The following is an 18356-nucleotide window of genomic DNA, read 5'->3' on the forward strand; positions in this document are numbered from 1 at the left end:
GAATGAATAGGATTCCTCTGTACAAGAGACAGCTCAGGGCTCCTGCTGAGAAAGGCCCTATTTAGAGTCAAGGTGTGAACTTTCTCAGCTGTGGCTGGTGTCCTGCAGAGATCAAAGGGTCTTTATAGACTGAATTGTCCTTACACAGAGATGTATGGATGGACAGCATGGATTTGAAAACACAGTCCTTTGTTTAGGAATTTGAAGATATAATATATAATATATGTAGAAAAATATAGTCTATTGAGCATAGATGCTGTAGATAATCGATGAAAGTTACTCACAGGATGGGAAAGGGCGGGCACAAAGAGGCAGAAAGTCTTTAAGGTCTCAGGTCAATTCCAAGGAAGGTGTGCAGTGTTCAGCCGTGTATGATACCAAGGAAGATCCAATCCAGCTTAAATCTTTGCCATCCCAAGTAATCCAGGTGTTCTGAAAGGTTATAGGTGTTGCTGGAGAAGTGCTACATTAGAATACACTGAGCCCCTTGGTCCTCGAACCCCATGAGGGTCATGTGATCAGGAGCCGACAAATGGCAGCAGGGAGTGTTCTGCTATAAAGCATTGTGTAGAAGCAGGGAAAAAAATGAGATGCTCCTGCTACTCGCTACTCTGCATGGCGGGAGGAGGTGGGAGGGACGTTTTTTATGAGCAAACGTGTTTTTTTTTTTTTTTTTTTAATTTATTTTTGCTAATTGGTTGCAGTTGGGGAGAGGAAGGAGGAGGGGGGCCTCCCTGCAATGGCAGAGGTCGCAGGGGTGATTGCTACGTCCATGAATTAAAACTGAGTGACGTCTATTGGACAAGGGTGTCCAATATACTTTCCTTCTGTACTACAATAATGTGCAAATGGGGGCAGAGGGGCAGGAGGTGAGAAGGTTATGGAAGCTAACATATTTATTTTCTTTTAAAGCTGATCCGAAATGAAAAACTAACTAGAACAAGTAACTTGTCTATATATCTTATATAAAGTTTAGATAGTTTACACAGCAAATCTAGCTGCAAACAGCTTCAAAAGTTTGATTATTTATTCCTGTGATACAATGAGAGCAGCCATGTTCTGTTTCTCACATTGTCACAGGCTGAGGGCTGGAGATGCTATCAGCTTGCCTGTGTGTACATTCAGTCCCCTCTGCTCCTCCCTTCTCCCCTCTGCCTCTGAAATCAATGGCTAGTAACCTCCTCCTCCTCCTGCCCAGACTGAGCTCCCATAAGCCCTTGCTACAGTGCCAAGGCACAAAAGGAGCTGTGGGTGAGTCTTGTTTAGTTTATAGGGAATTAGAGTATTAAAACAAACCAACAAAAGTATATGGCTTGAGGAATGCCCTATAAACTATATGAAAGGAACACAATTATGCAATGAGTAAAAGTTTATCTCTGATCCACTTTAAAGCCCCGTTCACATCTGAGCGTTTTTGCCAGCGATTTCTGGCAAAACGCTCAAGCGTCATAATACCCTATGGGCCCGTTCTCACTTGGGCAGTTTGTGACAGAGGTGCCTGGCTCTTCTACTGACCACATATGCCACTGCTCCGTTGTTGTTGCCTGATGAAGCGGGATCAAACATGCGAAATGCGGTGCATATTTGGAGTTCATAAATAAAATATATTGACTGTCTTTACTACAGTCGTTGTGTGTCTACTTGGAGGCGGTAAGTCCACCACTACCTCCTCTATTTATATTTTTTATATATATTTTTATTTAAGCTCATTTAGCTTCCTTTTATCCTTTTGGCGCCTCTGTTCTCCTGCATAGTATTTAGGCCACCCTGGGTGGAGGGTGGAGGGTTGAACCCCCTTTTTTCTCATCTACAGAGAGCGACTTCTTATTCCTGAGCGGGGTCAGGAAAATCTCCCCACCTGCCTTTACAGTGGTTGCCTAATGGTAACCCTGGTTTGTGAGTATTAATATTTACTCTATCTAGTAACCATTTACCAGTACATATTACACTATTGGGGCTCTTGGTGATGTTTTTATCTCGTTGTCCGCAATGTAAATATTTAAATTCCGTGCTCCTGCGCAGACGCTGTAGCGGCTTTCCGATGAGCGGAAATAGCTGAGCCCAATCGGGGCTGCTCTACTGCCCAGGCACAAGTCAATCGGGCTCCGCTATTTCTACTGGAGGCCACCGGAAAGCTGCTACTGCACTGTGCAGAAGGTTTGGGTCCAGACACTAGTACTACACTACCAGAAAGATTATTATTATTATTATTATTATATACCAGATGCAAAAATAGTAAGAGAAACCAGCTAGCAGGCATATACTATCACTTGTCCTGATGCTCACCGTTCTCCTGTCTAGCCCCCCATCATACCTAAAAGCCCCCCGGGACCCTCTTCCGGGTCGCTGGACTCGGGCTTTTCTGCGCATGCGCTGGTCGGGCTGCGCATGTCCCACAGCGCGTGGGAAATTAAAAAATAATTAAAAAAAAAACCCAAACAATAAAATTGATAAAGGGGAAAAAAAAATTGCAGCAGCAATCAGATGCCACCAACCGAAAGCTCTGTTGGTGGCAAGAAAAGGAGGCAAGATTCATTTGTTTAAGTTGTATGGCCGTGCAGCAAACTGTAAAAGCTGCAGTGTGCTGAATTGTAAAAAAAAATGGCCTGGTCACTAGGGGGGTGTAAGCCTGTGTCCTCAAGAGGTTAATGTGAAAGACTGGATTAGGAGAAGAGTTTGCCGCAAGCATTCATTTATTAAAGCGGACCCAAACCAAACTTTTTTTTTTTTTTAAATTCAAAATATTTAGTTGCACCACTCTGACACATACAAAGTTAAATAAACACTCCTTCAAGCCTATGAGCATTTCAGTGCATGCTTTTCACCCTTTTCTTTTCATAACTAGGGTTATACAGGTGGCAGCCATTACTTCTGAGCTTAGTAGGAGGTTTTAGATCATGGGTGTGTTTGTCATCAGCTACCCTCCCTCACAGGGGCGTTGTCTATGTGAAATCTCACACAAGCTGAGATCACCTCCCCTGTGACATCATCAGTAGCAGCCTGTGTTTTGTTTTAGTTTATCTCCTCCACCAGTCTGCCGGATTCTGTCCCGCCAATATGAAAGGAAGGGAGGGGTTCCTCCAATAAATGTAAAATATTTTATATTTGTCATGCAGCTGAAAAAAAAGGCTGCCATTTATTTTTAGAAGTTCGAAAATAGATTTTATTTCTGAAATCTTGTATTTTTAATTTGGGTCCACTTTAATACCATTATATCGCCCATAGTAATACTATTAATGCTCACGCCAAACACATTAGCCTCTATACTAAATGTACGCACGCAGATAGGTACAGCGACAGACGTGTGCCCCGTTGCTTTGTGGGAAGTGTGATGTTTAGTGACAGGTCCCCTGTATGTCTGTGGTGACTTTTCTGAATTCTTTATCCATGTGACTTGTAGAAGTGGATGGTTTTACATCGCGCCCCCTCCCACCCCCTCACTTGTGTCTCTATGTCTTCATCACAGCTTCTCAGTGTAATTTACACTTGGTTAAACTTGTTACACTTCACATGAGAAAGATTCCCAGCAATGTAATGTGTATTTAAACACTGACCTGCGCCTGAACCCAGCGGCAGCACAGCCAGCCTGTGTGACAGAAGAGAGTGCAGCGAGCCGTGTGCACTGCAAATAGCGCACACAATAGTGCGTCACTCTATACTCTGATACATTACCAGGCATTCCGTCACATGGGCCACATCCACTTATCAGTGTAAATAGACTGCCCAGAGCCAACGCTGAAATGTAAACGTGAAATGAAATTTCATCTGCATGTAATGGAAAGCTCATCTCCAGGTAGTTTTCATTACTAAGCTGTCAGATTGTGCCCAAAAGTCAGCTTTTTGCGTGTAATAAATAAATTTAGCCATCTGTTTGAAACTGGAGGAGTTGCCCAGCGAATACTGCAAATGTAGCGCAGGAGATTTGGGTGTAGCCGGCGCCACCATAGGCCGTAATAGGAATTACAGCTATAGCAATGCACAGTAACTTCGGCGCTGTCAGAAGACGGCGCTGAAGTTACTTTGAAACACTGTAATTCATCCGCCAGCAATAGCTGAAAGCCGAATTGCATCATTCCCCAATATCCACCTGGACCTAGAGAGGGAATAGTATTTAACGCCGTCGGGATCTTGTGCAGCAGCAGGATAAACCATATACCGGCTGTATCCTGCGTCCAAGTCTCCCGGTTGCCCAGGGCCAATGCTACCATAGCAGTAAGGTGGATGACTGCTCAGGGCCCCTGTGAGTCTGGGCATGCAGAGGTTAACATAATTTAAAGTGGACTTGAACTCAGAACTTCCTCTCTTCTCTAAAAGATAAGCAACAGCATAATAGCCTTTAAAGAAAATCAATTTCTTTGTTACAGCTGATACAAATCGTGCAATAAATCTCCAGTGTGTCTTCTCCCTGTTTGCATGGAAGCAGACAAAGTGTTAACATCCTATGTTTACAAATTAGCTGCTCTGCTAAGGCAGCCAGCTAAGAGCTCAAATTACAGTTGTGATTAGTTACAGATGAGGAGTTAAAACGGGCTAAACTCTCTAAATACATACAGCGTGCATTTCTCTGTTTTCCTTTTGTCCGGTATAAGAGTTCAGGTCCACTTTAAATTTGGGACATTTTTTAGTTCTATAGCTTTCACTTCTGCATTTCTTCTGACCAATTGTTGATTTTTTTTTTACGTCATCAGTACAGTTTTTTTTCTTTGTGAAACATTTTAAACATGACTTTCTAAGAAACAAAATCAGTGTTCTCCCCAGAATTTTTTTCCAGCCGGGTGGCATGAAATAGTAGCCGGGTGGCATAAAAAAGCAGCCGGGTGGTACGAGATGAAAATGCAGGGCAACTCTGCTTACAGCATAGGAGGTGGTGAGGTGAGCCGATGACAGCCGGGTGGTCACCAAATCTAGCCGGGTGGAGCACCCGGCTAAAAGAGCCTGGGGAGAACACTGAAAATGTCTTTGTAAACCTCAAGTGACACTTTGCACAGTGAGTGTGAGAATGACAATCCTCTTTGTCAGGAACCTTAAAGGACTACTGTAGGGGGGAAAATTAGTTGAACTTACCCGGGGCTTCTAATGGTCCCCCGCAGATATCCTGTGCCCGCGCAGCCACTCCCCAATGCTTTGGCCCCGCCTCCGGTTCACTACTGAAATTTCAGACTTTAAAGTCTGAAAACCACTGCTCCTGCGTTGCCATGTCCTCGCTCCCACTGATGTCACCAGGAGCTTACTGCGCAGGCACAGACCATATTCCCCTCCCACTGATGTCACCAGGAGCGTACTGCGCAGGCACAGACCATATTCCCCTCCCACTGATGTCACCAGGAGCGTATTGCGCAGGCACAGACCATATTCCCCTCCCCTGTAGCTGCAGGCAATCCAGCGCTGGCTCCCCAGAAGCGTCCCGCAATCCTGGCTCAACAAGCCTGACAAGGCTTGATATATTTACCTTCCCTGGCTCCAGCGGGTGGCGCTGTTGTGGCTCTCAGCACGGAGATGAGCGGAAATAGCCGATCTCTGTTGGGTCCGCTCTACTGCGGACCCAACAGAGCGGACCGACAGCGATCAGCTATTCCCGCTCATCTCCGAGCGGAGAGCCGATACTGCGCCTGCGCTGGAGGCGGGAAGGTAAATATTTACATCCCCGCTGTTCGGAGGGGCAGAGCGAGACCGCCGTGGGACACAGAAGGAAGGGGGAAGCCTTGATAGGATCCGGAGGCTTCCCCCACCCGTGGAGAGTTCCCCCCCCCCAGGGGATCTTTGTTTAGTTACAGGTTCTCTTTAAAGGAAACCTCAGGTGTTTTTCTTCTTTTTAAAAAGCAGATCTTCTTACCTTGGGCGTCTTCCAGCCCCTGGCAGCTTTTGTGTCCCTTGCTGCTGCTCTGCTCCCAGCCAGTCTCCTGGGTTCTCCTCCTTTGCTGCCTTCAATCTGGTGCGGTTAGCGGCTTCTGCCCCTGAGCGAGTGCGTGGCAGCGCTGCTCAAGATCATGTGACCGTGAGCTTAGTGTGTAGGCGCAGAGGAACGCTCCTGGCAGTGCAAGCAGCGCGGCCTGGCACAGGAGCCTTCAACCTCGCCGGGAGGCAGCAGATTCAAAAGGAGGACATCCCTGGAAGCAGGACACGGTGAGAGAACCAGGAAGACTACTAAGGTGGTTATGCTGTTGTGTATCTTTTAGAGCAAAGAGGAAGTTCTGAGTTCAGCTCCACCTAAAAGTGAACCAGAGAAGAAGCACCCTCATGTATTTTACCATATATATCAGTGGAAACATTAGAGAAACCGCCCACACTGCTCTGTTTCATCCTTCACTGCTCAGCCTGCTTCTTATCAGCCCTGATAAAATCCCTGACTGAGCATTCACTCTGGCTTTGCTCAGGAATCATTATAGCGGAGTCATTATAGCAGAGCCACAAGGGGGCAGGCTTGGACTTGAAAAGACATCAGCGAAGACACTCAGCTATAATGATTCCTGAGAAAAGCAGACTGAATGCTTAGTCAGTATTTTATCAGGGCTGGTAACAAGCAGGCTGAGCAGTGAAGAATGAAACAGAGAGCAGGGTAGGTGTTTTCTCTAATGTTCCCACTGATATATATGGTAAAATGAGGGTGCTTCGTCTCTGGTTCACTTGAAGTATTAAGTCCACTGTAAATCTTCACACCAGTTTTTATTTCCTAGCGTCTCCTCTGTTTCTGGGACAGCCGCCAGTCCCTCTGCGTTTGGGGAGCCGGCACTGTTCTCATACTGATGTGAGACGCATTGTGGGGTGGTCAGCGGGCAGTGCTGGTGAACTGGATATGTGAGAAGCTTGTCTGTTCTCATTACTCACCCACACATCCTTTATCTGCTCACACTGCTTCGTGTGGTTTCCAGACTTCCTCTGAACTTTTCACTACAGAACTTTTGTGACACTTGATAGTTATTCCTGTGCAAATTTTACTGTGCAAGTTAACTGGATCAGTGCAATAGTATTGCCAAGAACCGATCAGCCACTGTAGATATTGAATGATCACAATGTATCACATTGGATGGCAATGGTATACTGTCTGTTCAGGGTTTAAAGAGGAACTTCAGCCTAAACAAACATACGGTCATTAAGTTACATTAGTTATGTTAATGAAAATAGATAGGTAATATAATCTCTTACCCACCCTATTTTAAAAGAACAGGCACATGTTTGATTTAAAGGGGAACTTCAGCCTAAACAAACATACTGTCATTTAGTTACATTAGTTATGTTAATTAGAATAGATAGGTAATATAATTTTTTACCCACCCTGTTTTAAAAGAACAGGCAAATGTTTGTGATTCACGGGGGCTGCCATCTTTGTCATGGGGGCAGCCATCTTTTTGGTTGAAAGGAGGTGACAAGGAGCAGGAGACACAGTTCCAACTGTCCTGTGTCCTGATAACCCCTCCCAGCTGCACACGCTAGGCTTCAAATGTCAAATTCAAAGTGTAAAAAAAAAAATTGCACCAAAACAGACCGAGAGCAACAACATCAGAAATCCCATCATGCTTTGCACAGCATCAGGGGAAAAAAGCCCGGGCAGTTTTCTTCTGTGCAGCTAAAAATGAGGCTTTTCAGTGCTGCTGAGTCGATTTTTAGTCCGGAGGTTCACTTTAATGTGGGAAGCCATCTTTATATTTGTAAGGGGGTGACAGGGAGCATGAGACACAGTTCCAACTGTCCTGTGTCCTGATCACCCCTCCCAGTTGCTAGGTAACGAGAACAACATCAGAAATCCCATCATGCTTTGCACAGCATCAGGGGAAAAATGCCCGGGCAGATTTCTTTGATGGGGCGGAGCTTAGCTTCTGTGCAGCTAAAAATGAGGCTTTGATAAGAAAAACAAGTTCTGATGCTCTGAAACACCAATCCTTTTCAGTTCTGCTGAGTAGATTTTTAGTCTGGAGGTTCACTTTAAGCCACACCCCTAACCACACCCCTGGCACACCCCTAGTCATGCATATTATAAATATTTAATTGTAAAAATAAGTTGTTTTTATATCTCAAACCACACTGGTCCTTTCTATCCTGGTTCATTTTCATTCATATTAACATTTGAAAATAAGAAATATATCAATTTAAAGGATGGGGATAAAGTTTAGTCAATTAAACACATTTTTCAGTAGAGAAATACAGATATCTACACAAATCTGTACATCAGTCCTGAAAGAAGGCAGAGGGATTGGGTTCACAAAAAGGGACTGTCACTCAAAAAGAGATGGGAGCTGTGAACAAGATTCTGGTTGCTTGAGGTAAACAACCACCAGGGCAATTTCTGCCTTATTTGGCGCCTCAGCCACGGTGACTTGTGAGCCCCCCCCCTTACCTTCCCTCCACACATTATAAAGTTGGGAGGGAGAGGTTGAATGGAGAAGCATTAGCAAAGGACTGCACTACAAAGAACACTGAAAAGCTGAAGGACATCAGAGTCACTGCAAAAGGTGAAGTGAGTGTGCTGTGCACTTCAGACTGCTTGTAACACAAGTTCGTTATACAGAGGAAGCAATATTGAACCCTGAACACTAGATGGCAGTCCAGACCTTTGCCAGTATGGTCTGTTCTCAGAAACGGCCTTGGCAACAACTGTTCTTGAATCGAGGTTGGACAGTTACAGTCCAGGGGTTCATTTAATTTTAATTTTACACGGATATGATATTTAATGCAGAAGTTGTTTTCTCCTTGAGCAAATTGCTTGTGAAGGGTTTTTAACTATAACAAGTAACTTGTCTATATATCTTATCTAAAGTTTAGATAGTTTACACAACAAATCTAGCTGCAAACAGCTTCAACAGTTTATGATTATTTATTCCTGTGATACGACAGCAGCCATATTCTGCTTGTCATCATTACACACAGGCAAGCTGCCCTGCATTTTCACCCCTCGGCCTGTGAAAACTTCCCTCTCCTCCTCCCCTGTGCCTCTGAAATCTCTGGCTAGTAATACCTCCTCCTCCTGCCCAGACTGAGCTCCCATAAGCCCTTGCTACATGGGTCAGAGTGCCAAGGCACTGCAGGAGCTGTGGGCGAGGCTTGTTTAGTTTATAGGGAATTAGAGTATTAAAACAAAAAAAGTGTTTAGCTTGAGGAATGCCCTATAAACTATATGAAAGGAACACAATTATGCAATGAGTAAACGTTTATCTCGGATTCACTTTAACCAACACTACAAACTTCTCATAGATGCAATAATGTAAATTCTTATATTCTTTTATAAGACAGCAAGTGTAGAGTTTCCATTCCATATGCTCCTTTGTAATGATTTTCTCTTCTCACCCCTTTCCTTAGTGACAACGCCTTCCTACTGACACCCAGACTCACCCCACGTAAGCTGAGCGGCCTGCCTTTTGAAGAAGCCTCCGAGTGTCACTACCACGGCTTGGAGTAAGTTCCCAGAGTACCCGATTCCATAGTGTGTAGGTGAGGTTTGTGTCCAGATGCACCTTCTTCCTGTTGGATCGCAGCAGGAAGTACAGAGAAGTTGCTCTCAGTTGACGTGGAGTTTGGCTTGGGAGTTGATCTCCCGGCTATACTGGGCAATGGCAATCCTTGATTGAACTAAACCTCTAAAAAAAAAAAAAAAAAAAAAAAAAGTTCAGCTGACATCAAAGTGAACTTGAACTGATGCGACACTTGAAGGGAATTAATAGCTGTAGGAGCTGCTATTCCCCCCCCCCCCCACCTCCCCCCACCAGAGGGTGGGGGGAATAGCATCTCCTACAGCTATTTGAAACTTGGACAAACTGCATTAAAAAAGCTGCCCTTATTTATCCAGGGGAAGGTGTGAATATAATGTGTGACTACTCTAAACTGTTTGAAGTGCAGTGTTAAATTCACCATCTCTCCTGCTGATGAAAGCTTTTGTTTGCTCAATGCTACTGCTAAATACAGCAGTCCTTATCTGCCTGCTCTTTCTGCAGACAGCAGATCAGGAAGTGCAATAAAAACCTCTATCAAACATTTATTCTGTGTTCCCACTATAGCGGAGAACGGACATGTTTTGTCCATTCTCCGCTCATCGCTAAACTGACAGTGAACGGCTTCTATTTTATAAATAAGAGCTGTTCACACTTGTCACACTGCAATGGATCCGCGGGATCGGTTGCAGAAAGCAGACCACACTTTTGTGTAGTCTGCAATAATCCCGGGCAGGCAAATGCGTTCCCCCATTATAGGCTATGGGGGAGGGCATCCGCCCCGGGCTTCAGCTGGACTATGGCAGACCATCGGAGCAGACACTACACAGTCCACTCCCCCTGGCCATGTGGTTCGGCTACCTTTGGGAACACAGCCTAATTCTCTGTTTGCAGAAAGATGATGCATTCCGCATGAGCTGTTTGGTCAGAGGCAGTTTAAAAGTGATTATTTAGCAAAGTTCTCAAATGTTGTTGTTATACAGACCCAATACTTCACCTAAGTTTTTGTTTCATCCTCAGGTATTGCCTGGATAAGAGGAAAGCTTTGGATCGGGATGTCGGCTTCTCAGACTTGCAGTCTCGCCTCATCCGCTATGAGACTCAGACCACCTGCACCAGAGAGTGCTGCCCCCTTCCCTTCGCCCTGAGCCCCCTCCCATCCCCCGCTGTCCTCTCTGAGCCGGGCAGCGTACCTGATGGGGAGTCTTTGCAGGGCGACCCCCTGAGGCTGAAGCGGCGCTCCAGAGACCTGGATGGGCTGATCGCCAGCAAGAGGTAACTGTCCAGGCTGCAGCAGCGCTACTTCTGCTGTCTCTGGTCTGAGCTGCAGCAGCTAATTGTATACTCCGTTGAGTACAGAGTATTAGAACAGGAGATGTGTAGAACAGGGCATGTAATAGAGGTCCCATTATAGAGGATTGACTGGGCCCAAAACATGAGGGCTATTACAATTGAAATATTGACTAGCCAGGTCTTCTAATCACTTTCCCTTTTTAAGGCCACTTCCTACCTTAATTTCCCCCCCCCCCCCCCCCCCCACAAAAAAACCCAAAGTAACTGTCACAAAAACATTTTATTTATAAAAGAAGCACAGTTTTATATTAAAATAATGGATGAAAACTTAGAAAATATGTAGTGGATCTATTGGAACTTTATGCCCCTCCACACACCCTCCGCTCTGCCAACAAGATGAATTCCCGGGACACACTTAACATTTGTTGCTCGGGCCTTTTCCTATGCAGCCCCTACTCTATGGAACTCTCTTCCACAATCAGTACGAGAGGCTCCTTCTCTGGACAGCTTTAGAAAAAGGCTAAAAACTCACCTCTTTTCCCTAGCCTTTGAGACTGCATAATGCAGGGTACAGCGCGTTGAGTCCCCAGGGAGAAAAGCGCTATAAAAATATTATTGTTTATATTTTTTAAAAACCTGTCTTTCACCTTTTTTAAAATGGATTAAAATAGAACATTTCTTGGGAGACACAGAGGCGTATCTAGAGGGGTGCAGGTATGGCTTGTGCCCTGCGCCTCCATGCCTGCCCCTGTGCTGCACTGTTCAGATTAATTCTGTTATCTGGGGAACATGGCTACTTATGTATGAAGGGCGAACTTGGCTTAGTGTTAGAGGACAGAGCGCGAATAAGAAGAGATATAACTTCAGCATTATCCCAAGCCAAAGAACACAGGCAACCAAAACACAGGAACTCGAGAAAGGATGCTGTTTTTCGAGGGGAGGGGGGACTCTGACTGAGGGAGGTCTCTGACTGAGGGGGTGGGCTCTTTATTACCCAGATACGCCTCTGATCACACAGTCTCATTCTGTGCTGAATAACGGTTATTATATAATGATATGTCCGCTATAGAGGACCCTGCAGAAATGTATAATCGCAGCTTTCTCCACCCTCATGTCACTTTGCAGACTTGCTAAATCTGAGAGTTCGGACTCTTTGCTGTCTCTGGCCAGTGAAGGCAGCGGCCCTCGTCAGCCATCCAGAGTGACTAGGCCACGATCCGAAAGAACAGCACAAGTGCCGTCGTCATCTGGGCCGCCATCCACCTCTTCTGCCCGAGTGCCTTCAGTGAGCGGCAAACCAGCTCAGCCAACACCAGCTGCCAATTTAGAGCCTGAGAAGGAATCCAGATCTCAGAAACACAATCGGGTAAGTTCATTAGAATGTACTTAAAGGGGTCCAAGCAGCTTTTTTTTTTTTTGTTTTGTTTTTTTTTTCCTGCAGTTTGTCCTAGTTTCTACTTACTGTAGGAGCTGCCATTTTCCATCTGCCCTTATTTATCCAGGGGAAGGGGTGAAGTTATTCAAATGTGACTTCTCTAAACTGTTTGAAGCGCACTGTGTATTCTCCCTACTCCCCTGCTTATGAAAGCTTTTGTTTGCTCATTGCTACTGCTAATTACAGCAGTCTTATCAGCCTGCTCTTTCTGCGGCCTGCAGGCCCCAGAAGTAAGTTAATAAAAGCTTTTAACACACATTTAAATGTACAAAGAGGTAGAATGGAATTTTTTCTTTTTTTTAGTAATGAGCTACATTGTTAGCATGCATTTTAATGGGCTATTGAGATGCCCTGGAGGCTTAAAATGCTGCTCGGTTCACTCTGAAGCAAGCAGGGCTGCTTACCTAGTTCTAAAAGCTGTGCTGCTGTCCTTCAATGGCTGGAGGAGAGGCTTTACTCCTCTCTTAAAGGGAAGGTTCAAGCAAAATAAAAAAGAGTTTCACTTACCTGGGGCTTCTGCCAGCCCCATGCAGTCATCCAGTGCCCTCGTAGTCACTCACTGCTGCTCCAGTCCCCCGCTGGCAGCTTGCCGACTTCGGAGGTCGGCGGGCCGCATTGCGTACATTTTTACGCATTCCCGCTAGTGCAGGAACATTAACACATACGTTTTTACGCATTACTGGTTCAATGCGTAAAAATGTACGCATTGAACCAGTAATGTGTAAAAACGTATGTGTTAATGTTCCTGCACGAGCGGGAATGCGTAAAAATGTACGCAATGCGGCCCGCCGACCTCCGAAGTCGGCAAGCTGCCAGCGGGGGACTGGAGCAGCAGTGAGTGACTACGAGGGCACTGGATGACTGCATGGGGCTAGTAGAAGCCCCAGGTAAGTGAAACTCATTTTTTTTATTTTGCTTGGACCTTCCCTTTAAAGAGAATCTGTACTCTAAAATTTTTACAGCAAAAAGCATACCATTCTATTCATTATGTTCTCCTGGGCTCCTCTGCTGTTTCTGCCACTCTCTGCTGCAATCCTGGCTTGTAAGGGCTCTTTCACATCAGACAACGCGAACAGGAGCCGTTCTCCTGCACGCGTTGTCTGCCTGCGGCGTGTCGTCGGGTATCTGCGGTGCGACGCAATCAGCAGCGGTAGCTGGTAATTAAACCCGACGGAAATTGCTGGCTCGCGGGTGCGTTGGAGGAAAAACTGCGCCTGGGTGCGTCGGAACCGCAACGCATCGAAACGCAGCGTCTAGTGTGAAAGGTAAAATGAGTCTATGGACTTTCATCTTACCTTGGTTAACGCAAACGGCTGCCGTTTGTGTTAACACACAAAGTCTGCCCTAATGTGAAAGAGCCCTAATTAACAGTTTTTTAGGCAGTGTTTACAAACAAACTAACCAACTTGTGATAGGCTCACATAAGCAGAGTGTGTGAGTCATACAGAGTCTGCAGGGGGCCTGCAGAGGGTGTGTATCGCTTCTATCCAATCACAAGCAGCCCTGCACATTCCACACCTTCCAGCCTTAGCTGACAGAGCCGACTGAAGAAAACAGATTAGATCATATAACAGTGATAACACAGCCACTGTTCAATTAGGAAAGGCTGCAGTAAGCCAGAGAACATTAGAACAGGCAAAGGAACTTGTAGGATAGAAGAACTAAGGCTGAAAATTTTGTTAGTCTCTTTAAACGGTTAGCTTCTTCCATGCTGAAGTTACTGACTGACACACTACAAATCGGATAAGCATGAACCAACTTGGGTGAGCTGACACATGTATAGGGTTTAATAAATATACTGTCAGCTGAGGGACTTTAGTTTTTGGCTGAAGTTACATTAACTTGCCACAGGTGTTCTATTTCTCTAAAAACAGGTGATAGCCCACCGCCATACCCAATAGTGGGGGAATCTCCAAACTGAAGGGGACCGGGTCCAGTTGCGCAGATGTATAATTATTGATTTGTATAGCGCTAGCATCTTCCGTGGCGCTGTACTAAAGCATACAAGGTATAACAATACAAAATAAACAATACAACAGTTAATACAAGACAAAAGTGGATAACCGCTCATGCAGTGAACACAACTACATATTATTACACAGGGGTAAAGGCTATGCAGACACATTACACGGCATTGTGAGACAGAAGGGGAAGAGCAGGGGAGTAGCAAAAGCCATAGCAGCTGGAGGCCCTTTGAGCAGAGGAGGCCCAGGTGGCACTTACTGTATTCACCATTAACTTTCTTTTCTTCCTCCACCCTCTGACTTTTTTCTCAGTGCCCATGATCTATGTGCAGTGTTGATTCCATTATAATGTAAATTGCCCCAATTAACTCCTATCCACATAGCGTAGGGGCAGTGGGCATTGCTTAAAGTGAACCAGAGACTAAGCACTCTTGTGTATTTTACCATATATATCATTGGGAACATTAGAGAAAAAAACCTACCCTGCTCTCTGTTTCATTCTTCACTGCACAGCCTGCTTGTTATCAGCCCTGATAAAATCCCTGACTGAGCCTTGTTTGGCTTTGCTCAGGAATCATTATAGCAGAGCCAGAAGGGGGCAGGCTTGGGCTTGAAAAGACATCAGAGAAGACCGACTCTGCTATGATTCCTGAGCCAAAGCCAGACTGAATGCTCAGTCAGCGATTTTTTTTTATCAGGGCTGATAACAAGCAGGCTGAGCAGTAAAGAATGAAACCGAGAGCAGGGCAGGTGTTTTCTCTAATGTTCCCACTGATATATATGGTAAAATTACATGCGGGTGCTTCGTCTCTGGTTCACTTCAAGAGTGTATACATCTGAGGGCCCCTTGAGTTTTACTATGGGGCCCCATGCTCTCTAGTTAAACCACTGGGGAAGAGAGCCCTGGCCAAAAGGCATACAATCTAAAGTTTTTAAGTTGTAGGACAGTAGGTAAAGGGAAGCTGTGTTTGGGGTGGTAGAAATGGTGGTCAGTGGGCAAAGTGTCCCAGGTAAGAGAGTATGCTTGCATGGAGAGGTTTAGTTTTCAGATTGCGCCTAAAAAAGGTAAGTGTGGGTGAGTGGCGGATGTGTTGAGGGAGAGTGTTTCTGAGGAGGGGAGAGGATCGAGAGAAGTCTTGAAAGCACGAGTGAGAAGAGGTGACCTGGGAAGTAGACAGGATATTGTCAGTAGAGCGGAGATGGCGTGTAGACAGATCCTTCCTGCATCAGACACTCCCTCGAAGTAGCTAAGCGGCTGCAGACTGAGCCTGCCGTCCCCCAGCCATGGAGTTGTGAATACTTCGGCGGGGTTGGCAGACGTGTTTATCTCAGACCAGCCGTAATGTGTTTAGGAAGAGATTTAACCTTTCAGGGCTATAAATAGAAGCAGTTTCTGCTGGAGAAATCAGCTGCTTGAGTTGCAGCAACCTGTGAAGGAGGGAAGAGCCTCATAGGAAGAGGTTACAGATCACTGTAACAGAATTACACCCAGCCTGGTCTCTCCGCAGGTCATTGTCTTATCTCAGTGGAGGTACTTACTTCCTAAAATGCACTCATCTGAGGGGGAAGATGTAGATTTCTGTGAATCAGGATTTAACAATGACTCTGTGTGTCGTAAACGCATTATCATCGCCCCACATTCAGGCTTTTATTTAAAGCGAATGCAAGATGAAAAACTAACTATAACAAGTAACTTGTCTATATATCTTATCTAAAGTTTTTAGATAGTTTACACAGCAAATCTAGCTGCAAACAGCTTCAAAAGTTTGATTATTTATTCCTGTGATACAATGAGGGCAGCCATGTTCTGTTTGTCACAGGCTGAGGGCTGGAGATGCTATCAGCTTGCCTGTGTGTAAATCAAGTCCCCTCTCCTCCTCCCTCCTCCCCTCTGCCTCTGAAATCTATGGCTAGTAACCTCCTCCTCCTCCTCCTGCCCAGACTGAGCTCCCATAAGCCCTTGCTACAGTGCCAAGGCACAAAAGGAGCTGTGGGCGAGGCTTGTTTAGTTTATAGGGAATTGGAGTATTAAAACAAAAGTGTGGCTTGCGGAATGCCTATAAACTATATGAAAGGAACACAATTATGCAATGAGTTAAAGTTTATTTCGGATCCACTTTAATGTATGTTCATCTCTGAAAATGTCCCCAATTTCAAAAGCTTATTCATCAACTTTGTGAGGAATGACCCTTCCAAAAAAGTGTGATAAAAGCGTCTCTATGTTCTGTCTTTGGTCGGTTATATTTTACGAGTCAAAAATAGGCATTTTCCCTAAACTCTATCCGGGGGTGGGGTGGGGTAGGGGGGAAACAGACTTACAATTTTTCTCCTTTTTTAAAGGACACCTGAAGTGAGAAGTATATGGAGGCTGCCATATTTGTTTCCTTTTAAACCATACCAGTTGCCTGGTGTCCTGACTATCTCTCTAGCTGCAGTAGTGTCTAAGGCTGGTTTTTACTTTTTTTATTTTTTTGTTTCGTTTTTTGTTTCGAGGTGGCATGCAATGCTCCTGTTGCATCCTGCTGAACAGGAAGTATGTCACAGGGACTCCTTGGTATCCCTGTCAGTCTGCGCATGCGTGATGCACTTCGCTCCCGTCGATAAAAATCCTGCGTAACCCATTGACTCCAATGATTTCCACAGCTGATGCATCGTTGTGGAAGTTATACAGCAAAGTGCTGATGAATTTGCGGTGGCTCGATGGTGATTCGGATACTTCCGGCGTGACAAGGTAAGTGTGCTAAGCCCCATTGACTTGCATTGCCATTGCATTACCCTGCAGGATAACAGGGTAACACAACGCCCACTTGCAATGCAGGTGTAAAAGGGGCCTGAAACAAGCATGCAGCTAATCCAGTCATACTTCAGTCAGAAACGCTTGATCTGCTGCATGCTTGTTCAGGGTCTATAGCTAAAAGTATGAGGGGCAGAGGATCTGTAGGACCGCCACGCAATGTGCATGGTTTAAAAGGAAATAAATATGGCAGCCTCCATTTTCCTTCACTTCAAAGGTCTGCTCTTTATAATCAGTTGCTCTGTTATAACTGAAAGAAAACTGATTTTCAAAAGGGGCCTAAAGCAATGTCCATGTTTTCCTATGGAACAGTTCCCTTAACTCGTTTTAACTGAAAGCTTTTTCACAATGCACTGCTATGGAAAAAAAAGCGTAATACCGCTTAACAACACATTCAAGCGGGATTGTCACCATAAAAACCAAATCTCAACAGCAACTGGTCTGAGTGTGTATTAAAGGGAAGGTTCAGGGACTATCTGAAAAAAATAAAAATCCCCATCCACTTACCTGGGGCTTCCTCCAGCCCGTGGCAGGCAGGAGGTGCCCTCGGCGCCGCTCCGCAGGCTCCCGGTGGTCTCCGGTGGCGCGCCCGACCTGGCCAGGCCGGCGGCCAGGTCGGGCTCTTCTGCGCTCCAAGGCCCGGCACTTCTGCGTCCCACGCCGGCGCGCTGACGTCATCGGATGTCCTCCGGGCTGTACTGCGCAGGCGCAGTAGTTCTGCGCCTGCGCAGTACAGCCCGGCGGACGTCCGATGACGTCAGCGCGCCGGCGTGGGACGCAGAAGTGCCGGGCCTTGGAGCGCAGAAGAGCCCGACATGGCAGCCGGCCTGGCCAGGTCGGGCGCGCCACCGGAGACCACCGGGAGCCTGCGGAGCGGCGCCGAGGGCACCTCCTGCCTGCCACGGGCTGGAGGAAGCCCCAGGTAAGTGGATGGGGATTTTTATTTTTTTCAGATAGTCCCTGAACCTTCCCTTTAAGGAATAAAGATGCTAATCCTGCATTCAAAACTTTTTCAGCTGTTATGATTTGGAAAGTTATCACATACTTAAGGAGCACTGGCCCTTTAATTGCCCTTGCCAAACAGTTGCATGGTGGGGGTTCTTTTTATCTATAATATATTCCTCCTCTTCCATTTATTTCCCTGCCTAGCTGTTTAGTAGTGGATGGATAGTGTAATGGGGTTCTGCCTTTGACACAGGAGACCTGGGTTCGAATCTCTGCTCTGCCTGTTCAGTAAGCCAACACCTATTCAGTAGGAGACCTTGGGCAAGTCTCCCTAACACTGCTACTGCCTATAGAGCGCGCCCTGTTGGCTGCTCTTCTGGCGCTTAATATAAATGTTCTGTCTCTTGTTTGTTTGCTTATCTGAAACGCGATCCTCTTCTCACTTGTGTTTACAAACACGGCTGAGTTGACTTAGCGATTGGAGGAGAAAAGAAAATAGTAAAGGG

General features: G+C 45.8%; 1 protein-coding gene across 1 annotated transcript in view; it reads left to right on the forward strand.

Annotated features, from left to right (window-relative positions):
* The window catches only part of MTBP (MDM2 binding protein), a 59975-nt gene that overhangs the window by 33706 nt on the left and 7913 nt on the right, over positions 1–18356 (forward strand). The window contains exons 11-13 of the mRNA XM_068238409.1: positions 9292–9387; positions 10440–10694; positions 11838–12078. Coding sequence (XP_068094510.1) covers positions 9292–9387; positions 10440–10694; positions 11838–12078 — 592 coding nt within the window. The remainder of the gene's footprint in view (positions 1–9291; positions 9388–10439; positions 10695–11837; positions 12079–18356) is intronic.

The sequence above is a fragment of the Hyperolius riggenbachi genome, chromosome 5 (genome assembly GCF_040937935.1).
Source record: "Hyperolius riggenbachi isolate aHypRig1 chromosome 5, aHypRig1.pri, whole genome shotgun sequence".
Classification (NCBI taxonomy): Eukaryota; Metazoa; Chordata; class Amphibia; order Anura; family Hyperoliidae; genus Hyperolius; species Hyperolius riggenbachi.